This window comes from Symphalangus syndactylus, chromosome 17 (assembly GCF_028878055.3).
Source record: "Symphalangus syndactylus isolate Jambi chromosome 17, NHGRI_mSymSyn1-v2.1_pri, whole genome shotgun sequence".
NCBI classification, from domain to species: domain Eukaryota; kingdom Metazoa; phylum Chordata; class Mammalia; order Primates; family Hylobatidae; genus Symphalangus; species Symphalangus syndactylus.
Window position 1 is genome coordinate 82364441 of NC_072439.2, and position 26291 is coordinate 82390731.

Genomic DNA, 26291 nt, shown 5'->3' on the forward strand with positions numbered 1-26291 from the left:
CTATTTAACAAGAGAAAGCCAGAGTCAGCAAACCATCCTGCCTGCCACCTGTTTTTAGATAGCCCACAAGCTAAGAATGACTTTTAAATTTTTAAGTGATTAGAAAAATAAAAGAATTATATTTCATGAAAATTTAAAATTTCAATATTCATAAAGTTTAATTGGAAAATAGCCATGCTCATTTTTTGACAGTGTCTGTGGCTGCTTTCAGTCTACAATGACAGATTTGAGTTAGTTGAGTTATTAAAACAATGACTGGAAGCAGCCTAAATGCCAATCAACCAACAAGTGGATAAAGAAAATGTGATATATACGCCATGGAATACTACTCAGCCCCAAAAGGAACAAAATCATGGCATTTGCAGCAACTTGGATGGAGTTGGAGACCATTATTCTAAGTGAAGTACCTCAGGAATGGAAAACCAAATATTGTTATGTTCTCGCTTATAAGCAGGAGTTAAGCTATGAGGACGGAAGAGAACAAAAATGATATAATGGACTTTGGGGACTTGTGGGGGATGGAGTGTGAGAGGGACCTGAGGGATAAAGGACTACACTTTGGGTACAGTGTACACTGCTTGGGTTCAGATACACCAAAATCTCAGAAATTACTGCTAAAGAACTTATCTGTGTAGCTAAAAACCACCTGTTCCTCAAAAATTATTGAAATAAAATTTTAGAAAAAAATTTAAAAATAAAACAAAGACAATACGGCCTGCAAGGAACTGTAAGTTAGTTATCTCCTCTTAGAGAAAAAGTATGTCAACACCTGATAAAAAGGAATGTATACTGATAGACACAACATGGATGAATTTCAAAATAATTATGCTGAATGAAAAAAGCCAGACAAAAAGCAGACTTACTATTGGATCCCATTTACATTAAACTCTTGAAAATGCAATCTGAACTATATGGATGAAAAGCAGATCAGTTGTCCGGAGAGAGAAACACTGGGGAAGGACTGAAGGGAGGAATTACAATGGGGTACAAGGAAACTTGTGGGGGTGATGGATACATTATCTTGATGGTGGTGATGGTTTCTCCGGTATATTACATATGTCAAAACCTATCAAATGTACACTTTAAATATGTGCAACTTATGTATCTCAAATATACCTCAATAAAGTTTAAAAAGTAAAGTCTATCACAACTGAAAGACAGGAAAGGCAAAAAAGAAAAAATGGCAATATTTTTTGTGGGATGCAGCTAATATAATACTTAAAGGGTTTTTTTTAGACTTCAAAACTGAAAATTAATAAGCTAAGCATCTGAAGAATTTAGGAAAAGAACATTTAAAAACCCCATATAAAAGAAGGAAAAAATAGTAAAGGCAAGATCAGAAACTAATGAAATAATGAATGGACAATAGAAGATATCAATAAGAGGAGATCCTTTCCAAATAATGTTAAAACTGATTAACTTGTGGTGAGAATTATCCTACCCCAAAAGAATGCACAAATAACCAATGTCAGGAATATAAAAGGAGTCATCTCTAAAAATACTACAACTATTAAATAATAAAATTATAAACAACTGTATGGCAATAAATTTGAAATTTGGATAAATATAGAAAATTTTTCCTAGAGAAAAATATAATTTACCAAAACAGAATCAATAATAAATACAAAATCTGCATTGTCCTATAACCAGTATATAAACCAATAGTTGAAAATGTTCCCCCATAGAAAACTTCAGGCTCCCAATGGCTTTTTTTTCCACTGAGGTCTTTGAAAAACAAAAAAGATATAATTCCACTCTTTTAGAAACATAGTCAACGTATAGAAAAATAAGAAACACATACAAGTCATTTTATGAAGTCAGACATAACCTTAATAGCCTGATAACCTGACAAGGACAGTAGAGCAAGGAGAATTATGGGTCATTTGTACACATGAATATAGATGCAAAAATTATATTATAATATTCCCTAACAAAATCTAGATGTATGCAAAAGATAATATGTAACGGACAAGTTGGGTTTACTCTAGAATGTAAGGTTGGTTTGACTTTGAAAAATTGATCAATATGACTAAACACATTAACAGATTAAAGAAGCTACATCTTGTCAACAAGTGCTGAGAAAGCATGTAATAAAAGTCAACATCCATTCTTGATTAAACAAAATAACTTCTTAGTAAAGGATAAAAATAGGAGCTCACTTAATATGGTAAAAGGTGTCTAAAAAATAGAAATAAACTACAGTAAACCTTATACTTAAGGCAAAAACAATGAAAGCTTTCCCTTTGAGATCAGGTAATAAGACAAGGATACCTGTAAAAAACACTGTTCTTCAGTATTGAACTGGGGAAAAAAGAAACGTTATAAAGATTGGAAGGCAATAAATAAAACTGTTATTATTTGAAAATAATATAAATGAAATACAGTATATAGAAAATTAGAATCTACTGATTGTTAGAACAAGATTGTTAAGCAAGGTTGCTGAATACTTAATATACAGAAATTAACTGCATTTCTACATACCAGCAGCAAACCAAAAATGAAATTGACAGTAACGTTAAAGAAAAAACACGTAGCCAGAAATAATCTTATAAAAGATGTGGAAAATCACTTCAATAGATGCAGCTATTGAATATCTATTTTTAAAAAGACATGTTATTTGACTTTACCACAAACCATACATAAAAAGCAATTCCAAGTAGATTAGTGATCTTAATGTAAAAGGGACAATCTAAAGAATGAAGAATTAACCAAAAGAAGAGCCTAGATTTACGGCTATAACATGCCCTATGTCTTTCTTATATGAAAAGCCATTTCAAATGAATAAGAAAAAGATGTACATCCAGGATGTTAGAGGGAGCAGCCAGTTCTCCTGACATCATCCTCACTTTTTTTTTTATTCCTCAGCAGTTTAAAATGAAAAATTACCTTATGTTTTCCCGTTCTTGATCAACATATCTTATTTGTGATGCAAGCATTGTTTTATGAACCTTGATTTCTTCAGTTCGCTCTTCCATTGCTGTGTATAATTGCTGTTTTCTTTTTTCTAGGGAAAGAACTTCTTCTGCCTTACTGTGAAGCATTTCTCGAGTACGCTTAACTTCAAGTTTTAAAAGATTGTCCTCTATCATCAAATCCTATCAACATAACAAAATGGTCAAATATTGAAATTATTTTTAATTGCAAAAACAAAATACTTTTTATTGCTATATAAGTAAAACTTGAAAATATACCTTTTTCTAATTTAACCATTGACTAAAATATTAACTAGGCCTAAAATTGATCACAGTCATAGTTTTTTTCTCTTTTAAGAAAAGGGTTTATAGTTACTCCAAATCTTTTTTATAATTCAATTTTAAAGTCAAGCTTTGCTATTATAAAAAACAAAGGGAAAAAGTTATTCCTGAAATTAAACTTACACTATCCAAAAAACATAAGCCCTATGAATGGCCATTTTTATACTCTGAATCTTACAAAATAATGTGGAAATATATTTTTATTTTAAAACAATTCAGTCATGAATAGAGTACTGATATAAGAGTACACATATCTATCAATTTTCAGAATAGAAACCCCAGAAAAAAACACTCCAGGATATAAGATTTTATTGTTTCATTAACATAGCTTTTCATTTGGAGAGGTTAGATACTCACATCTCACGTGCACCAAAAATATATTCTAGATGAATGAAAAATCTTAAGAGATGAAATCAACGTAGCTACTAGAAATAGTAAACATTTGTCTGATTTTTAGTGTAACTAAGAAGTTTCTAAGCAAAAAAAATTCAAAAGAAAAACTAAAAGATTTGATGTTTAAAAAAAGTTTTGTGTCACAAACACTGAATAAAAATGTAAAGGTAAATGGGGAAAATATTTACAATATTTATGACAGAGATAATTTTTTTTTTTTTTTGAGATGAAGTCTTACTCTGTCGCTCAGGCTGGAGTGCAGTGGTGCAATCTCCGTTTACTGCAAGCTCTGCCTCCCGGGTTCACGCCATTCTCCTGCCTCAGCCTCCCAAGTAGCTGGGACTACAGGTTCCCGCCACCACGCCCAGCTAATTTTTTGTATTTTTAGTAGAGACGGGGTTTCACCATGTTAGCCAGGATGGTCTCGATCTCCTGACCTTGTGATCCACCCGCCTCGGCCTCCCAAAATGCTGGGATTACAGGCATGAGCCACCACGCCAGGCCAACAGAGAGAATATTTTTACATATGAAAATCTTTTATAATTTATATATGTAAACTTCCCAGCGGAAAAAAAATGGGCCAAGAATACAAACTAGAGCTCCAAAGAAAACAAATACGGAACATGACATAACAGAGAAAAGTGTTTTAAACATTTTTATTTAAACATAAATGTTTGAAAATTTATCAAACAAAATATTTTTAAACCACCAATTTTAAAAATGCAGACTGAAACAATGAGATGCCATGTTTATCAAATTGGCAACAATTTTTTAAATTAGGATATCCAGCCTCGGTGGTAGTGAATAAAATAGAATGCTTACACACTACTGATAGGGTATTAATGGTGCCCTCTAGAAGAGAAATGGGCTTAAAAATAGTTTCAAGACACTAAAAATATTCATTTCTTTCTGAACTGTAATTATATAGCTAGGAATTTATCCAAAGGAACTAATGGAATAACTACACAATGAACAACTAATTGAACAACTGCACTGTACATGTAGTACTATTTACAATAGCCAAGCATTGGAAAGAAACAAAAATCTAAAAAATAGGGGATGGTTAAATAAATTATGGTAACTTCATGCAATGTACTTACAGAAAGTCTTCAAAAATGTTCTTGAAATAATAATGTTTTAGGAAGCATATGATATACAGAAATTTTTTTAATACAACATAAAAAGCCAAATTTCTTTAAAAGACTGGAGGGAAATAATAGACTTTAACGCTGTTTATATTGGGTATAGTGATTATAGTGACATTTTCTTTTTCATAATTTGCTATATTTTTTCATTTGTCTACAATTAACATGGAAACATGGTTTTCAATATTACATATGCATACAATTTTACTGCACCTGCTTAAAAGCTTTGGCTTTATTAAGTTCTTTCTCTGATCTGTCGATGAAAAGGTTTAGTTCATTTATTTTAGTCATAAGGGACTGTTTTTCATCACTGTTTTTACTATGTGACTTCTTGATAAAATAAAGATCATTCTGCAAAAAAGGAAAAAGGTATATAAATGTATGTTTTAAATATTAAAAATATTAAATACATGCTGTATTATATATATCTTACATTAAATTATATACTCAGATATTTAAAGTAATCCTATATTTTATTATCTCTCTTCCTGCTGTCTCTAATATAATAAACATGGATAGTCACATAGGAATATTTTCATTTTTATCATCAATTGATGTTTTGGATTTAGTATGAGTTCAGTAATTCTAGGAAATACATACTTCCAGTTCAACCTAATGAATCACAGTCATCCCTCAGTATTCTCTGGAGACTGGTTGCAGGACAACTGCACTACCACCACCAAAAGGTATGGATGTCCAAGTCCCTTATATAAAATGTCATGGTATTTGCATATAATCTACACACATCTTCCTGTATACTTTAAATTATCTTTACATTACTTATAATATGTAATAAAATGTACATGTTATGTAAATAGTTATTATACTATATCATTTATGGAATAATGACAAGAAAAAAGTCTGTACATTTTCAGTACAGATGCAGTCATCCATTTTTTTGCGTATTTTCAATCCACAGTTGGATTAATCTGCAGATGCGGAGCTTGTGGATACAGAGGGCTGACTGTGTTAGGAGACTGCCATTTATGAGGAGATGGGAGCATACACTGGTTCATCACATGGTTCACCACTCCCATACTGGAGTTCATTGTTTGATTCTATGCGAGTCCCAGATAGTAAGGACATCAACAGTCTGAGAAAGCATAGGGTGCTGGTTAAGAGTACAAGCTCTTAGAATCAGATGGCCTTAATTATGTACTAACCATCTGACCCTAGTATGATGGACTCTTCCTCAGTTTCCTCATCTCTAAAATGGAGATGAGGACAGTTTCTACCTTCCTGGGTTATTGTGAAGATTAAAGATGTTATTGTCAAAGCATGTGTATAACAGTGCTTGACACATAGAAGTGCCATGTAAATGTCAGCTGTTATTAATTACATACATAATCGCATATGGCTAAAGGGAAAAATGTTTGATTAGATCTAATTCCATCATATGCATAAATAGATCATACATATGCAGATACCAGTTTTCCAGTTTTATACCTGTTTATATCCCTCTTTCCACCCAGAACCCAGAATAAGGTTTGTGCTCTTATTCCCTTCTTGTTTCCTAAATCTAAACTTTCCAGTTCCAAGATCTCTTTCCTTCTCTTCCTCCCTCTATCCGTTCCTCCTCTCCTGTCTTTCTAATTGCCTGCATTTCTCTGAAGTATTGGGACCTAAGAGTTCAGCAAGATAGTAAGAAGAGGAATTTTTTGCATAAAAATGTGATTTTATAAAATTAAATTTGATAAAAAGAGCTAAAACAATGTGATTTTCAACCTGAAGAAACCAGTTTCTATATGTAAAATGAGACGGAGTGGCATGTGAGAGGGCATACAGGGTGCCCTCTGTTACTACTGCAGCAATCTGTTGCCACTATTGAAAAGAGCAGCTCTTCATAATGACCAAAGGTTAACTAGCTTTAATATAATTTGTTAATTCACTTACATTTCTATTAATTTATGTATCTCTCTGTTAAAACCAGAGTTGGAATAGGCATAAGCACTTGACAATGGTATGATGGAGGAAGCAGTCAGAGTAGTTCAAAGGGGGAAGAACTATAACCATCCCCACACAGCAAAACAGACACAATCCAAGCCAGGGGCAAGAAACAAAGTCATACCTCTAACATTTTATACCATTCTCATATTCTAAATAATCAAAACAACACCACATATTGAGTACCTACTAAAGTATTGTGCTAAGATATAAATTGCTTCTAGTTCTCACAAATGTCCTAAAATAATATTAACTTTTTTCCCATTTAATAGACGAGTAAACTAGAGCTCAGAAAAGTTAAAACAGCAGTAGTGGTATAGCCTTGAAATTTAAAACTAGTTCTATCTGATCCAAAAACAAGTGTTTTTTTTCCACTAAACAAAGATAACCATTTTAAAACATTTCATCAGACTACAAACGACTCCAAACCAAAATTTTGTCTTCTTAAAATAAGAAGAGAGAAAAAAAAAAAGTAATAGCTCTCCACCTTTTGCAGCCCTCAATGAATTTAGGGTAATTATTTTTATAACCATCAGAGGACACATCAATAGTCTTGTCAGTGGTAAATAACAATTAGACCCTGCTAAGTTCTCACCCCATTCACGTCCATGCTCACTCTCTCAATTTTACTCTCTAGTCAAACTTTAACATAGGTTTTATATTACAAGTAACATAATAAAATTCCTAAAGATGAAGACGTTCTTACCTTATTAACAGAATCCAATCATTTCAAATATTATAACTAAGTAAAGATTTCAATAACAACTGCTGACTCATAAAAGAGCAGTTTCTTTTTAGACAGTGTTTTAAAGACAAAGGGCAATCAAGTTATTTGCTATGGCAGTTATAAAATAGAAAACTAGAAGTTATCAATGTTCTAAACAGTATACTCTTGAAGAGTATTTAGAAGTCAAATGCAGGAGGGGTCAAATCCTAGCTCTCTGTGTACTAGCTGTATAACCTGGACAAGTTACTTACTCTATAAAACAGATAATAGTATCTTCCTCACAAGACATTTGTAAGGATTATATGAAATAAAATACTAGAGGCATGTCATACAATATTTAGTATATGCTAAATGCATCATCAATGGTAACATTTCACACTAATAGTACAAAAATAAGAACAATGTTCATACGTTTGTTATATATGTGTGTAGACTGGCAATCACCCTATCCAAAGTAGTCTTAGGAACATGTTGTCTTAAAACAGAATGAGGGCAGGGCGTGGTGGCTCACGCCTGTAATCCCAGCACTTTGGGAGGCCGAGGCGGGCAGATCACGAGGTCAGGAGATCGAGACCATCCTGGCTAAAATGGTGAAACCCCGTCTCTACTAAAAAAAATACAAAAAATTAGCCGGGCGTGGTGGCGGGCGCCTGTAGTCCCAGCTACTTGGGAGGCTGAGGCGGGAGAATGGCGTGAACCCGGGAGGCGGAGCTTGCAGTGAGCCGAGACTGCACCACTGCACTCCAGCCTGGGCGACAGAGCGAGACTCTGTCTCAAAAAAAAAAAAAAAAAAAACAGAATGACTAGGATATTTGAAACACAAAATGTATTTTGGCTAAGTTACATGAAGCTTCTTGATCTGTGTTTCCAAAAGGCCATATGTAGATTTTTTCTCTTCCAAAGACTTCTTAAGTTCAATAATTTTTGCTTCAAGGGCTTGTTTTTCTTCTGAATTAATTTCTCCCTTTAACCGTGACATTCTCCGTTCCACTTGTTGAATGTGAAAATCCTGTTACAGTTAAAAAAAAAAGTTATTACAAAGAAAAAAAAGCATTTTTATAAGTGTAAAAACAAAGTGAATACTTTCTTATGAGTTTGGACTAGGCATTATCATGTAATAAAGTCACTTTAGTCTTTCAGTAATTCAGGATAAAATCCTTTTCACTCTAAGAGGAACAAAAATAAACTATATCTCAACAATCAAGGTACATGATAGACACAGAAATAATCTTCTGAAAATATGACAAAGTTGGGGGATGTTTATCATACTACCACAATGGAATCTCAGTGAATTCACTGGATTTACATGAATTTGGATTTCTGAGGGCACATTATCTAAGGGATACAAAACAGGTAGTCACTAATTGTTAGCCATGAAAGGTTCAAATATGAACATCTAATTAATTATTCTTAATATTATGCTTTAACATCTATAATTTTTAAGAACTAATAATATATATTAGATGAGAAAATTAAGATGTAGAGATGGAGAATATTAAGAAATTAACAGAAATATATAAATAGAACAAAATAAGGAAAAACAAAAAAAAATGCCTTTACTCTATTAGCATGGGAGTGAGGGTGGTGGTGCATAACTAAGAATCAACATACAGTTTTTCTCGGTTTCAGATATCTCATGCCTTCTTTTGTTTTACTCTGGATGCAAATGTCTCAGTTTCCTTTAAAACATGGTTCTCCCTCACTAGAGTTCTCTCTCCTCTTGCCTGTTTATTTCAGATTGAGTGGAAAAATAGCTTTTAAGGCTCCCTCACCCTACTACTGATCTAACATGATGTCTCACCTTCAGCATCTGTCTGTCTTCCACAAGAGTGCTTATAAGTCTTTGTTTTCTTAGAACATGGCGTATCTTGACCATCACAACTGTAATAAATCAATATGGAAGATATTCATAAAAGTAACATCTACCTGACTGTACATAATTTCTTGTTGCTTCAAGGTTTCAAAATCCAGTTTTTGTAACTGATGGTTGAGATGTTTCAGAGAGGAACGAGTTCCTTCAATTTCTGATAAAACCGCTTTTTCTTTCATTGTCTCAGTCTGTAACTCCTGAGCTTTCTTAAACAGCACACCTTTTATGAGGTTCAGTTGAACATCTACTTCCTGATAATAAGAATTATAGTGATTAATGAAATTAAATATATTGAAATCTTGTATTTATATGAACATAATAATTTAGAAACTCAAATAAATTTGAACCCTCCACCATTTTAGCCCTTTAGAAGATAAAGCTCTTCCCACAATTTTAACAAGTCCCCAACATTTCTTATGGTCTACTCTATTCTAGTAGACTAGGGTAGTTTTTATTCCTGTGTCATACCCCTTGACCTGTAATTTCATCCCATGCTACCCTAGCCTAGCAGTTGGCCATTCCACGGATTTCCTCAAAAAATAAAGTCCACTGGAAACATACAGCCTGTACATTCACAGAGTTTACTAAAGTCTTGAGGGTGCTATGGGGAAGAAATCACATCACCCAATCTCCCACCTTTCAAGCACTATCCAGTGGTGAGCAGGTAAATGTTTAACCATCATCTCTCCAGGAGATGAGAGGCTAGGGGGAGAGTCTGATTTCCATGGTATAAATACTCCCACTATGGCCAATTTCATGCTACTAACATGATTCCACTAAAGGCAGAGTTGGGAAGAAATTCACAGAAACAGACCATTTTGTGGTATTTCCAACATACAGATAAAACAGACATAAGTAAACTTAAGAGTACAGCATAATAAAATATTTGGAAGTAATGAGTGCTGAGTATGTATTACTTTTTTTGTAAATGCTATTTATTTAACTATGAGTTTATATAATTTCATTTTTAATCATAGCTGTATTTAGGAAAATTTCTAAAAATTTAACTATTGGCTCTTGTAAGCTGGTAGGAACTGGCCCCAGCACACTACAGGAACTACCTGTCACTCACTCTTTGCCTCCAGTTGAACTCTACCACGTGCAGCTCTAGGAAATAGAAATGAGTCTCCCATTCCCACTGCTCCTCTCTCAGGAAGCAAACCTGTCTTGACCTGGAAGCCTCACAACCAATGTGTTCTAGGCTTTAAATTGATCTACCATGCCATGATCAATTGAAAATTATCATTTTTAAATGCTGAAATAAGTTGCCTATGTGATCTTATACCCAAATAAGCATATTTTCCTTTAGCAACCAACAAACCTGAATATGACACAAAACAAGTCTGTGACTGGCACATTGAAATCCTTGCATAAACAAGAAATATAATCTGATATTCAGTGCATTATTTTACATAAACAATTTTCAGTGGGTTTAAGATCTTCTCAAAGATTGCCTGGCAGAGTTTTAAAGTCAATGCTTAGTGGTGAATAACACAGTATATGTCCAAAAAAGATAGGGTTGGGATTTTTTCAAACAAACAAAAACCAACAGCAATGAAAAAAACCCCAAGACTATGAACACAGCCCTGCTAAAAAACAATCAGTACACCCTGCTGCTAATATTATTAATTTTTCTAATTTAGCTAGTTCTTCACAAATGTCTGAAGTTTTTAATTCTCTGTGATGAAAAGGTCTATTTCATACAAATTTCACAGTGTTTACAGGTTTCTGATAAGTACTAATATCATCTGTTACAGGGAATCATGCTCTTAGGAAAAAAACACCAAAACTTTTAAAAAATAATGTGTAATTTGAATATCATTCATGTCAAGATTGCAGCATGATTTTATTACTTAGAAATTTTACAGCACACTGAGCAAGTTGGATTCCATCGAAATATAAATGGAGCCAGATGAGATATAAGCCTTATACTGGAAGATTTTGCCACCATTTTCAACTACCCCTTTTTCAACCCCTCCAAATGAGTAAAAGCAAGAAGTAGTGTCAGGTCGCACTTATAGTTCACATTTATAGTTCACTTTGAAGTTTTCAAAGAGGAAATGGTGCACCAGCCTTTTCCAGTTCCTCGAAAATTGGCTTTAATGCCATCAACATGCCAAAAAGACTGAGGTAGAAGAAGGTGCCAGTAGAATTAGCAAAGTTACAGCATTTCAAAGCCCATTTACCAAAAAATTTTGCCAGATAATAAGGGTTTAAAGAGATAGTAGATGATGAGGAAGTACAAATCAGGAATGTGGATGATGATGGGAATTTGATTACAAAAAAACAGTGATAATCACGTAGAAATCAGTTGTAAAACAAAGCCACTTTGCAAACTATTTATATGCAATATATGAATAGATACATGGATGATGGCAGGGACATAGGTACAGTAGGCTTTGGGAAGGAATGGAATCCAGGGCACAGTGGGGGAGCTACTTTTTTAAAAAGACATCAAGCCAGGCATGGTGGCTTACACCTGTAATCCCAACACTTTGGGAGGCGGAGGAGGGTAGATCACTTGAGGTCAGGAGTTTGAGGCCAGCCTGGCCAACATGGTGAAACCCCATCTCTACTAAAAATAAAAAAATTAGCCAGATGTGGTGGCATGCGCCTGTAATCCCAGCTACTCAGAAGGCTGAGGCAGGAGAATCGCTTGAACCTGTGAGGCGGAGGTTGTAGTGAGCTGAGATCATGTCACTGCACTCCAGCCTGGGGCATAGAGTGAGACTCAGTCTCAAAAAAAAAATAATAAAATAAAATAAAAAATAAATACAAAGACATCAAGATTAGTAGTTTAAAAAGAGAGGAGGCTGGCCGGTGCAGTGGCTCACGCCTGTAATCCCAGCACTTTGGGAGGCCGAGGCAAGCAGATCGAGACCAGCCTAGACAACATGGTGAAACCCCATCTCTACTAAAAATACAAAAATTAGCCAGGCGTGGTTGCAGGCACCTGTAATCCCAACTACTCGGGAGGCTGAGGCAGGAGAATTGCTTGAACTTGGGAGGCGGAGGTTGCAGTGAGCCGAGATCTCGCCATTGCACTTTAGCCTGGGCAACAAGAGCTAGACTTCATCGCAAAAAAAAAAAGAGGAGACTGAGACTGAGAATAACTTCAGAAGCAATATTTGAAAAGAGGTCCAAAACCAGATTATAAATGTGATCATACCAAAAAGCAGAGCTTCTTACAAGACCTCTTTGTCCTCTGATCCTAAGAGTCTAATTAATTCACTGTTGCTAAATTTTCTGTGATTTAGGGAAAAATTAAAACTAAACTTTACCTTCACATCTTTTTCCTCCTCCTTTACTATATCTTCCAAATTAGTAGCTTTCTCTTCTACAGACATGGTTTTCTCAGTTATCTCCTTTAATTTTGTTTGTATTATCTCATTATGATTTTTAGTTTTTTGTAACCTGAAGAGGGTTTATCATAAAAAGATAGAAAACATGCCTAAAAAGCATTTCATACAAACAAATAATAGTTTATCCTAATATTTATTTGTATAACTTGAAGGGGCTTTTTGCTGTAAACCTTTTTATTACCACTACATATTTAATAGACCATAAAAATACGGCTTCTTAGTCTTTGTGATGGAAAATATGAGTAAAATTTTTTTAGTTTAATAATGTAGTAGCTGGCCAGGCGTGGCGGCTCACGCCTGTAATCCCCCCACTTTGGGAGGCCAAGGCGGGCAGATCACAAGGTCAGGAGATGGAGACCATCCTGGCTAACATGGGGAAACCCCATCTCTACTAAAAATACAAAAAATTAGCTGGGCCTGGTGGCGGGCGCCTGTAGTCCCAGCTACTCAGGAGGCTGAGGCAGGAGAATGGCATGAACCCAGGAGGCGGAACTTGCAGTGAGCTGAGATCACGCCACTGCACTCCAGCCTGGGCAACAGAGCAAGACTCCGTCTCAAAAAAAAAGTACTAGCTAAAATCTTGCAGTTATTTAACCAACAAATAGTCTTAAGTATTTAATAATTTTCTAGATATAGTAAAAATAATCATAAACATATTTAAATAGCTTTTTTCTTACCTTGCTGTTTCTTCATGAATGTCCTTCTTCATCTTGGAAATATTTTTCCTCAGAGCTTCTAAATCACTGGAAGTTCTATTCACAGTGGCTTTTAAAGAATCCAGCTATTTATTAGTTAACAGACAGAAACTATATATTTACTCTGTATCTTATAACTTATTTCATTTCAGAGTTTTATTCTGCCCACTTTAAGTTCTAACCAACAACACACCACAAAAATAGTAGCCATTTTCTTGTATTTAATATGTAAACAGATTTCCATATTGATCTGATATCAAATTTTAATTGGCTTTGTTGTATAATCCTAGCAAATTATAGAGAACACATATGTGTTGAAAGTAAATACAGAAATGTCTAATATCACTAGAACTGCTCAGAAAGAGCACATCCCCAAAGTCAAGACAAGCTAATATATATATGCTCATAAGAATCATAAGTTTAATTGGATTTGAAAAATCTCAAAAGATTCTAATACATCAGACTCCTAATAACTAAATTTCACTGTTAATAGTAAACTACATTTTACTATTAATCAAAATTATTAAAACAGAAAATCCAAGAATCGAATTTTCTTTTTTATTAAGGACCTTTGCAAAAACCCTAAACTCTCCACCAAATACTCTCAGAACAGACAAATTCAGTAAGGTTTCTGGATGCAAGATCAATATACAAAACCAGTTACATTCTATACACTTACAACAAGCAATCCAAAAAAGAAATCAAGAAAACAATCCCATTTACAATGACATCAAAAAGAATAAAATACTTAGGAATAAATTTAAGCAGGGAAGAAAAAGATCTGTACACTAAAAACTACAAAACATTGATGAAAGAAATTGTAGAGGACATAAAGATATCCTGTGTTCATGGATTGGAAGAATTAATACTGTTAAAATGTTCATACTATTCAAAGCGATCTACAGATTTGTGAAAGTTGTCAAAATCAAAATGGAGTCACTTGTGTCAAACCCTGAGAAAATTGAGCTGGGGAAGGCCATGAAGAGAGAGCTCTCATACATATTTGCCCAATAACAAGAACTACCCCAAGAGACTCTGCCAGAACCACAGCCTTGCATAAAGACCACTGCAACCTTGCACAAAAACCCTTCTACAAAGACATCTGCCCAGCAATTGACTGATCAACCTTGGACTGACACTACCCTAATTGATTCCTATAGCCAAGGATTATTATTTTAAAACAACTTAGGTAAACTTACTCATTTTACCTTTAAAAACTTTTGCCTTCCTTTATATCCTAGATATGCCTATAATCTGTCATAGCCTGTATATACTGGATTTTCAAATTCCCTGCTCATTCCTAATTAAGCTCAATATTTTTAGAGGGCCTCTCTCTGTTATTTAGGTTGACAGATTCAAAACAATATCAAAATTCCAATGTCATTCTTCACCGAAATAGAAAAACAATTCTAAAATTCATATGGAACTATAAAAGATCCCAAATAGCTCAAGTAATCTCAAGCAGAAAGAACAAAGCTGGAGGCAACATACTTCATTATTTAAAATTGTATTACAAAGCTAAACTAATCAAAACAAAATGGTGCAGTCATCCATTGGCATCCACAGGGGATTGGTTCCAGGATCCCTCACAGATACCAAAATCTACAGATGTGTAGGTCCCTTATATAAAATGATATGTATTTGCATATAACCTATGTACAGCCTCCTGTACACTTTAAATAATCTCATGATTATTTTTAACACCTAATACAATGTAAATGCTATGTAAATAATTTTCATATTTTTAAAATTTGTATCCTTTTTTATTGTTATATTATTATTTTTACTGGGTTTCTTTTCTGAATATTTTTTATCAATTGTTGGTTGAATCTGCACATGCAGAATCCACGGATAAGGAAGGCTGACTGTACTGGCAAAAAAAACCAGACACACAGAAAAATGGAACAGAATAGAGAATCCGGAAATAAACCCATGCATATATGATCAACTAATTTTCAGCAAAGGTGTCCAGAATACACAATGGGGAAAGGATAGTCTCTTCAATCAATGATGTTAAGAAAACTGGATAACTATATGCAAAAAAAAAAAAAGAAAGAAAGAAATTGGGCTTTTCTCTGGTACCATATACAAAAATTAATTCAAAATGAATTAAAGACTTAAATGTAAGACCTGACACTGTAAAACTTCTCAAAGAAACATAGGAGAAAAGCTCCTTGATATTTATCTGTAATGATTTTTTGAATTTGACACCAAAATTACAGGCAACAAAAGCAAAAATAAACAAGCAGCACTACATCAAACTAAAAAGTTTCTTTAAGGAAAAGGAACCACCAACAAAATGGAAAGGTAACGTACAGAACAGAAGAAAATATTTGCAAACCATTTACCTGTGATGTGAATGGCACCCCGTGGTGCTTAATCAGAGGTTTAATCAGAGTATCGCAAAAGTTCCACAAACAAAGAGACGTTAAAAAAAAAACAAAAAAACTAGAAGCAGTTTCTTCATCACAGGAAAAGCTTTATGCTTATTTTATATTTTATAGTGATTTGTCATGAACATACAAGCCAATCTTTTTTAATTGACATACCTCACCCTTCAGCTGAATTCTACTAGTTTCATGGTCCTGATATGCCATTCTACATTTTAAAAGTTTACGATCAGCCACAGAAATTCTTTTCTCATACTCTGTGTTATTCCCAATCTCACTTTCCAAAAACTTGATCTTTTCTTTAACCAGATTTTCTTTTTCTCTTGTTTCCTGCTTTATCCTTGCTAATTCCTAGGATTAAAACAAATATGTTTACTTAAATATATGTTTAAACTGACAAAACTAAAAGGAATTTGGTTTCTATTTTTCTATTATTACATTTAGTACTTATTTTACCAAAACTTCTTAGAAGACATTTTAAAATACTTTTATATTAATAAAAACAAAATATTAGTATGCTACATATTAATGTCTATAAATTCATGTTGTTAAATGTCTCTGTTTTGTTTCATATATCTGGAATTTTGCTAAAGAGATGAGAAAAACGGTTATGCTTTTATATATGAAAGGTAAAACCTACAAATGTAACAGTGTTGAATATTTTTCACATGGAAAGCAGGATTTCAATGAAGTTTTCCAAATATTTTACAGACCTGTTTTTTTTTTCATATTTTGAAAATAGCATTTTTGTTATTGGTTTCAACAGGAATGTCTTCACTCAGGCCTTTCACTGGTCGTAGAGACAATAATAAATAGAATACACAAAACACTGTAACTGAAATGTGGACAAAGTACCATGGGAACAAAGAGATGATGAATTCTTTCCAAGAGGAGTCATTAGTCGACATTATACTTTCCTGGCTTTCCAGGATAGGGAAGAAAAAAAAAAGAAAAAGAAGAAGTAGAAGAAGAAAAAGACGTGCCCAAGAGGCATCATTTGAGTCAGGCTTACAAACATGAATGGGGTTGCATAAATACTCTAATGTAGTTAAATTGTAGGGTGGGAAGGCAGGGGTGCAAAAGGAATATATTAAGAAGGGTTGGGGTCCAGATGAAAGGGATAAAGCTGGAAAGGTAGGGTTTACGGCCAAATTGTGAAAAAATTCAAATGTCATGTTAAAGATCAACTTTTAAGCAATGTAAAACAAAAAGATGTCAAACCTGGGAAATAAAAAGATTAGATGTTGTTTTTACAAGTGATGCTGATGGCAATAAGTTGGATGAATTAGAAAAAAAATTACCCTAATATGTATTACTTGCATGTATTCCAAAATGAGGTCCTTCCAAACAACTAATCACAGGAGATTGGGGGAGGAGGTATGTGTTCTGAAATCAACAGGTTTTAGAAATGCTGCATGTATACATATTAGCATATTAAATGGCTACACATCTGAGCTATAACATATTTTAAAAAGGAAATTTTGAAGTTGTTTAATTTTCAAGTTGTTTAATCCAATTTTTAAGTTGTTCTAAATATTTACTGTGTTCATTCACTCAAAAGACACGTCAAAACTTCCTAAGTTTAAATATTTCAGAATATGAATCCAGAGTTTCTTGCCTTATGATTTTTTCTACCACTTAATCAGATGCTTTAATTCTACTTTAACATCATACTTAATAGTACTATTCATCATAAAGTTTTCATATAGGTAATACTAAGTAATATTTTAAAACTTCTACACTGTAATAACAGCATAGTAGAAAAATATTTTTCCACTCCTACACATTGTTTCTTTTAAGAATACAATTTCAGGATTTTATGACCAGACCCCTGACAAGAAAACACTGAGAAGGCAGGAATGAATTGTTTTGCAGGAAGAGGGAACAAAAGAGTATAATATCAGTTAGGAGATAAAATATGCCATCCTCAAATATGCTACTGTCAGAGGCGTTTGAACCAGAGAAACTCCATCTTAAAGAGGAGTAGCGTAAAATAAGGCTGCGACCTACGGGGCTGCATTCCCAGACAGGCAATCTAAGTCACAGGATGAGATAGGAGGTTGGCTCAACATACAGGTCATAAAGAACTTGCTGATTTAAAAGGTTGCAGTAAAGAAACCAGCTAAAACCCCATCTGACCAAGATGGCAAAGAGAGTGACCTCTGGTCATCTTCACTGCTTATTATATGCTAATTATGATGCATTAGTCTGCTAAAAGACACTCCCACCAGCACCATGGCAGTTTTCAAATGCCCTAGCAATGTCAGGGAGTTACCCTATATGGTCTAAAAGAGGGAGGCATGAATAATCTACCTCTTGTTTAGCACATAATCAAGAAATAACCATAAAAATGGGAAACCACCAGCCCTCAGGGCTGCTTTGCCTATGGAATGGCCATTCCTTTATTCCTTTGCTTTCTTAATAAAGCTGCTTTCACTTTTACTCTGCGGATTTGCCTCAAATTCTTTCTTGCATGAGATCCAAGAACACTCTTTCAGGGTCTGGATCAGGACCCCTTTCTGGTAATAGTATGAAAATAAAACCATAGAAATCAGAAATCCTATATATCAGGGGTTTCTTAAAAATGTGTTCTGTTTTGTTTTATTCTCAGAGAGCAGTTGTCAAACACTTAGAAGCATCCCGCTGCCTAATGGAACCACCTCTTAGCAGCCTCCTTAGTCTCTGACAGCACGGTCAGGAGATGTCAACATGTAAGTAAGGAACCACTGTGAATGTGACCAGGGAGCTATTAGTTGTGTATTCTGCCAAATCAGCTGACCGAATTACATTAGCCATGGGGTCGTATGTGAAAACTGATTGTGGATCCGTAATCTTGGATCTCGCACATGACTTACAGAGAGGAAGCAGTCATGACTTGAGAAAAGAATTTTTATCTGAGAATTTTACATTATCAAGCCCAGAAAGGCATTAAAATCAGACAGAAATAACATCCCACTCCACCCCTTTCATGAGCTATGTACTCATGTCTTGATACGGTTTGCTATTGCCACAAGCAGCTATAAATTAACCTAATAATGCCTCAGCAGATACTATAACCCACACCCTGCAGCTTAACAATGTATAGCCAATCAATAGCTGATGTTATTTCAATGTAAATTCTTGATAAACTCAGGAACTCCCTCTTTTTTTCCCCCTTTAAAAATCTACTTGTAACTGCTGCTAATTGGAGTGTATATTCAGGGCAACCTGAATCTATACTCCCAGGTTGCAATCCTCAAGCTTGGCCAAAAGAAACTCTGCTTCCATTAATTTTGCTTCAGCTTCTTCCTTGTAAGTCGACATGTTTGAAAGCAATGAAAAGTTAAGAAATATTAATAGCAGGCCAGGTGCGGTGGCTCACGCCTGTAATCCCAGCACTTTGGGAGGCGGGTGGATTGCCTGAGGTCAGGAGTTCGAGACCAGCCTGGCCAACATGATGAAACCCTGTCTCTACTAAAAAAAAATACAAAAATTAGCTGGGCTTGGTGGTGGGAGCCTGTAATCCCAGCTACTTGGGAGGATGAGGCAGGAGAATTGCTTGAATCTGGGAGGCAGAGATTGCAGTGAGCTGAGATCACGGCATTGCACTCCAGCCTGGGCGACAAGAGTGAAACTCAGTCACAAAAAAAAAAAAAAAAAAAAAAAAAAAAAGGTAGTATCAGCATTAATTAAGAAAACCTCCTTAAAAAAAAAAAAAAAAAAAAAAAAGAAGAGAACCTCGGCCAGGCGCGCTGGCTCATGTCTGTAATCCCAGCACTTTGGGAGGCTGAGGCAGGCGGATCACGAGGTCAGGAGATCGAGACCATCCTGGCTAACACACGGTGAAACCCTGTCTCTACTAAAAATATAAAAAAATTAGCCAGGCATGGTGGTGGGCACCTGTAGTCCCAGCTACTCGGGAGGCTGAGGCAGGAGAATGGCGTGAACCCGGGAGGCGGAGCTTGCAGTGAGCAGAGATCAGGCCACTGCACACCAGCCTCGGTGACACAGCAAGACTCCGTCTCAAAAAAAAAAAAAAAAGAATTAAGAGAACCTCATAGTTAAGATTGGTTCTCCTTTGTTCCTCTTACGGAGGTATAACCAATTTTGTTGATAAAATGTTGGTTACTTACAGAAATTGAAAATACAACGACCAAAAGTAAACCACACCCAGGTACCAGAATTTAAACTCCCGGTAGCCCGAGCTGCTTGCCAAATGCCTTTCCATGGAGTAGATGGAATTTAACCCATCTTCTCACCTGACTCCAAATTCCTTCTCTTTCTCAAATCTTCCCACTTTTATTCCCCATTATTTCATTCCTTAATGATTTTCCAAAAACATTCTCCTAAATTACCTCTGAAAATAACAAGAGATAACACTTGGTCTGTGTTATCAGTGCAGTATTCCCTGTTTCCAAGCCTCTACGTCATTACTGGTGTCTCAACTTCAAAAGTGAAACTTTATTGCAGTCTAGGTTTCTTTTCTGACTCTCTCTCCTTGTCCCTTGGCTATTCATGGAGGTTCATTTCCCTACGGTAACTTACTGCCAAATAGCATACACATTAAATCCAAGGGACCCTGGACAGCCATGTGTAAGTCAGGGCATCAGTTTTATTGCAAGAACAGTATCTACTGACTCTCTCTTGTTCCGCAGTTCTGAGATGACAGGATCCAGTGTTTGGAGTTATAATACTACACGCAAATAATCTTCATCGCATTTCCAAATGGATATAGAGTCAGCTTTCAAAAATATTTACCAAAACTACTGAATATTGCTACAAAAGTGACTTTCAAATAACAATGTGATTTACATTTGGAAAAATGAGTTAAATACAAAAGAGACAAATACAGCTGAACATTACAAGGACCAAACAACTACTTTACCAAAGCACAGTTATCTATGTCTCCATCCCTCTTCTGCATCTGTTCTATTGTGTTCTCCCACTGTTTAATGAGTTCTTGTCTTTCATTATGAATCTTACGAAAATCTTGTGCTGCTTTATCCAATTCTAACTGTCAAATAGAGAGCAAACAACATTTCTGTGAATTTAAATGGTTTCGCAAACATCACCTTGAAAATTAAGAAATAAAAATCTTCCTTAAACTAACCTGTGCACTTATAGTCTCTGTAAGTTCGCTGTCAAGTATCTTTCTTTTCTGATTACATTCCAAAGTTAGTCTTTCTAATTGCAGAGTCAGTGCCTATGATGTAATTAAATACAAAGATACTTATCATTGTCATTCTATTAATTTAAATGTCAGTGTATCTAACATTAAATAGTATTACACTATACATGTACATTTATTTTATATCTAAAACAACTGTGAAATAATAAATCTTTCTTATCTTTTAACCCCAAAAAGCTAATCTGTTTGCATATAGCTGCATAAAAACTCAATTGTTTCTAAAATGACTTTTAATATTTTTAAAGTAAATAGAAAAAAGATTAAGTTATAATTTGCTATTTGAAAGTTTTAAAATAATGCATTTGGTATTAAATCTACTAGAAAATAGCATGTTTTATAATACTAGCTTTATTAGTATCACCAGATATAAGTAGATTTTAAGTGATTTTTATCATATAATCAATAGCACTACAGTATCAAATCAGCAAAAACTACATGTAATATTCAAACTACATTTTAGGCAAAATAGCTAAAATACTTTAAAATAGTTCTAGTAGAAAACTTTCTCTTCTGAAATGTTTTTGAGCATCCTTATAAATCAGGATATTCTTAACCTGCGGTCCACGGATCCTCAAATAATCAAAGGGAATCAGAGAATCTATGAAACAGTCGGCAATATTTTATGGGTATTTGAATATAGTTATTTTTTCTACAGAGAAGACATTTGGCTTTATTAGCTTCTCCAAGAAGCCTCTGACTCAGAAGTTGAAGAATTGCTGCCTTAAAAATCGTTAAGTATAACTTTAGGTAAATAGGTTGACATACTACAGATTTAGAGAAAACCTAACAGTTACAATTTGTAATTTCTCACCCTGATTTTATTATCATCTTGTTGTGCATACTTCTGAAGAGTGAGAGCATCACTATCTTTATGAGCGGATTCTTCTAACCAGGCCTCCAATGCTTGCTGGTCCCAGTTCATTTGACATTTCAAACCATCCAATTTTTGAGTGGCTTTAAATATGCCATTCTAATTTCCAAAGAGAGAGAGAAAGGGGGAGATTACAAGACATTATTTACTATACAGACTAAAATAAAACATACCTTTATATACTATGCAGCAAAATTAAAAATGAAGAAATCCTGTCCCTGCCTTCCAGATGTTTATAATATGCCATATTTTAATTATATAAACTATAATTACATAGCTTGTATCTTAATTATTTCATTGTGAAATAGAGGAGAGATGACTATACAAAGTCAAGAACAGCAGTTGAGCCAAAGCTTGCTTTAAAAGGCTTTAGGCTTTAAGGTAGCTCCCTCACAGCAACTGCATTAATCATTCCACCAAAGCCACTCCAAATATACATGCCATCATAGTTAAAATAATATGTTTGGTATGCTAACTCAAATCCAAGACAAGTATCCTTCAGCCCCATTTCCAATCATATTTTTTGCCCCTAAGAAGTCTCTTATAGAGAAATTTTGGAAACATTTCTAACTGAAGTAAATATAGTAAAAGAGATAAAAACATTTATGTACATTTAGTTACTTAACAAATCTAGACTCATAAAAAAACAGAGAAGACATATTTGAATTACATACAAATACAAATTTGTAATTTGTATGTAATTATATACAAAGTATATATATATACAAAGTATGTAATTATATACAAAGATTACATTATAAAATATGTAAGTGTATTTCCATATGTATATGCACACGTAAAGAGAAGAATCAGAATTTGGAAAGAGCTCGCAAATCAAGTAACTATAAACTAAAGAAAAGACAGAAATAGGTTAAAGTAGTTTAATGTTAGAGTCACAAAACTGATAAATCAATATGAAAGGTCAACATTTTAAATAAAATTCAAAATTAAAAGTGATTTTTTTAAATGTGGCTGTTAAAAATCTAACACTTACATATAAACCATGCCTGGTATTTTATAACAGGCAGCAAGTATGGTACTTTGCATTTAGTAAGTCTCAGTAAGTAGCTGGTGAATGAATAATGGGAAAATGTAATATTCTATTATTGTTTCATTCAAATCACAGCTCCATGTGCCTTTCGCTGTCCAAAAAATATGTAAGTAAACACTAGGAAACTAATGTATGCCTTTCCCATACAGGAAAAAAAAAGTCAATGCTCATTTGGTGATGGAAGAATGAACAGTAGCACAGAATTTTAAGTAATATTTCAACATATACTTCTTTATCACTTTTCCTTTCCAGTATTGAAGCCATCTCATTTTCCAGCCGTTGAATTTCATCTTTCACTCGTCCCAATTCTCTATGAGCAATGGCCTTAAAATGTTCTTCACTTTCAGTCTCACGCTCCCTTGCTTTGCAAAGAGACTACAGAATAACACATAAGATAAAAAGGCTTTTAAAATTTTAGAAATTTTGAATAAAAATATTTATAATAATCCATTAGATTAAAACAAAGTTCCCATAAATTGCTTACGTGAAGTACTATTAATTCCACTACTCTAAAATCTACATTACATTAGACTGTGATTACAATATAGTTGGTGTTGCTCACTAGTTGTAAGAAAGTCAATGAATTGTGCTAGGAGAAAATACTGTCAATAGTTTTCAGATACTACGTTGATCTAGGAAAACTAAAGAAAACCAAAGTTTCAGTTAGACTTAAAACTTATTATCTACAAATAAGAAATATCCATTAAAAAACAATTGAGAAATGAGATGTTTTATATGAACTGATCACATATTCTAATTAACAGACATTATTTTTAAATAATTAAACACCAATGGTTGTAAATATTCTCTGGAATATATTAGCATATAATCCCACCTTTATGTTCAGTTTTATGTAATAAAAGAGTATGTGTTAACTAATTTTACAGTGCTTCAAAGTTATCACTTAGTATTAATTTTACAGTACCAAAGCTACCATTGTTGGAGGTTTATTACTCTTTTGTCTCTATTACTCTATTCATTTGAGGTTTGATGATAATAAGATACAACTACAGAGTCTCTGCCTCTCCAATCCCCAGCTCAGTAGTTTAATAACTTAAGGAAAAGTGTTGTTCCAAATAGTTTATCAATTACTCAATCACATTGAGATTCAAGAATTCTGAGATTGTTTTTAAGTTTATTAAATTTGTAACTTTCTAATAAGACTCGTAAGCCATGAAATACTTACTTATCTATATTGATTATAAATTGCTTTTTAAAATATGGCACTGTTCATTTTTTTGAAACTGCATACTATTTCTCAGACAGTAGATGCACTTTAAAAAAAACTAGTTTGAGATAGAAGTTAGAAAACTTTCCAATGCTGTTTGCTGAGCTACCTGGTTTGCTGGGCATCATTAGGGAGTGAGTTTCTATACTTGAACCAATTATGAAGCTTACTTAATCACCACAAGTTTTAATTTTTATTATATTTATGTTAACATTTCTAAGACGCCTAATGTCTTCCCCAGTTATCTTAAATAAAGTCTCTTAAGTGTAATTTAACTTTTTAATCTCAGGATTATTATTATGAATTTCAATTCTTGAACAATGCTAAGATGCCCTATGTGTAGACTACTGGCCTCCACCCAAAATGGCCCCAGTGAGTTGTGCTGAAAAATTAAAAAGGAGACAGAAATTTTATTATGTATTATATTAGCTCTGTTTCTGCTTATGGCCATCATTTCTCACCACCATCATTGTGCCTTTCTCAAATAACCTGCTGTCTAATACAGATTGTTTGAATAATGATTTCTCCTTTCATATGGATTAATTTTTTGTTTAAAATTGGAGCAGTCGCAGCACTTTGGGAGGCTGAGGCGGGAGTATCACCTGAGGTCAGGAGTTCGAGACCAGCCTGACCAACATGGTGATATCCTGTCTCTACCAAAAATACAAAAATTAGCTGGGTGTGGTGGGTGCCTATAATTCCAGCTACTCGGGAGGCTGAGGCATGAGAATCTTTTGAACCCAGGAGGCAGAGGTTGCAATGAGCTGAGATCACGCCACTGTACTCCAGCCTAAGAAACAGAGCAAGACTTCATCTCAAAAAAAAAAAAAAAAAAAATTGGACCAGTAATTAGTTCCTCTAAGCCTTTTTCTATCTACTTTCATGTTCAAGGTTATGTTCACAATAGTTTAATTATGCTAAGGTTTCCTATTATAGCTGTAAAAATCACAGATGTAAATACACTATGAGATGTTCCATGACTACACGATATAATCAACATAAATTTCAGTTACTGTACCTGTGTAATTGAGAGCTCTTGCTTAACATTTTTGAAGTGAGAAGCCATAGAATTAATTCGCTCTTCAGACTCACGTAACTCATCTTGCAAGCTTGCTCTTTCATCCTTCAGCTTCGACAACTGTAAATAATAAATACCATGATTAACCAGAGTCCTGTTAAGTTTTACCATATGAAGGACCTAAAATCAAAGAAAATTAAATTTTCATTTACATTGTCTTAGTCAATTTGGACTGCTATAACAAAAATATCATAGACTAGGTAGCTTAAACAAAATTTAATTTGATTCATGAGAAATTCCTCACAGTTCTGAAGGCTAGGAAGTCCAAGATTAAGGTGCCAACTAATGTGGTTCCTGGTGAGGGCCCCCTTTCTGATTTGCAAACAGATGCCTTCTTGCTGTATCTTCACATGACAGAGAAAGAGATCATCTCCCTCTTGTCTTTTCTTAAAAGGGCACCAACACCATTCATGAGGGCTCTACCGCTATGACCTGTTTACTTCTCAAAGGCTTCATCTCGAAATATCATCACATTGAGGATTGAGACCACCATATGAATTTTGGGAGGACACAAACATTAAAAACATAGCATTTTGTTTCTTTAAATGTCCACATGAACTTCTAAAATCTACTAATTCTTTAAATATTATAAAATAGTGTTGTGATTTGGAGATTACTGTGGGAAAATTGGCACCATATTACACGGAAAAGAAATCTCTTTTAGATTTGCAGCAGTAGCAGATCTACTCAAAAATGCATTTTTCATACTGCAATACTATATTTTTATAGGGCAAAAATGAGATTCTATTCCATTATTAAACCATAACATATCTTTTTTTTTTTTTTTTTGAGATGGAGTCTTGCTCTTGTCACCCAGGCTGGAGTGCAGTGGCGTGATCTCGGCTCACTGCAACCTCTGCCTCCCGGGTTCAACGAGATTCTGCTGTCTCAGCCTCCTGAGTAGCTGGGATTACAGGTGCCCACCACTACACCTGGCTAATTTTTTTTTTTTTTTTTTTTTTGGTGTTTTTAGTAGAGAAGGGGTTTCACCATGTTGGCCAGGCTGGTCTCGAACTTCTGATCTTAGGTGATCTGCCCACCTCAGCCTCCCAATGTGCTGGGATTACAGGCATGAGCCACCATGCCCGGCCTAAACCACAAGATATCTTAAGCGAA

General features: G+C 34.3%; 1 protein-coding gene across 5 annotated transcripts in view; it reads right to left on the reverse strand.

Annotated features, from left to right (window-relative positions):
- CCDC39 (coiled-coil domain 39 molecular ruler complex subunit) overlaps positions 1-26291 on the reverse strand; it is a 70432-nt gene that overhangs the window by 29622 nt on the left and 14519 nt on the right. For 2 of the 5 annotated variants that reach the window (XM_063621747.1, XM_063621751.1), the window contains exons 2-13: positions 25116-25235; positions 23098-23244; positions 21759-21917; positions 20870-20962; positions 20645-20773; positions 15940-16131; positions 13373-13476; positions 12615-12747; positions 9390-9584; positions 8308-8472; positions 5006-5143; positions 2887-3095 (exon numbers count right to left, since the gene is read on the reverse strand). In XM_063621747.1, coding sequence (XP_063477817.1) covers positions 2887-3095; positions 5006-5143; positions 8308-8472; positions 9390-9584; positions 12615-12747; positions 13373-13476; positions 15940-16131; positions 20645-20773; positions 20870-20962; positions 21759-21917; positions 23098-23244; positions 25116-25235 — 1784 coding nt within the window. The remainder of the gene's footprint in view (positions 1-2886; positions 3096-5005; positions 5144-8307; positions 8473-9389; positions 9585-12614; positions 12748-13372; positions 13477-15939; positions 16132-20644; positions 20774-20869; positions 20963-21758; positions 21918-23097; positions 23245-25115; positions 25236-26291) is intronic. The other 3 variants (XM_063621748.1, XM_063621749.1, XM_063621750.1) reach the window with 3 other exon arrangements.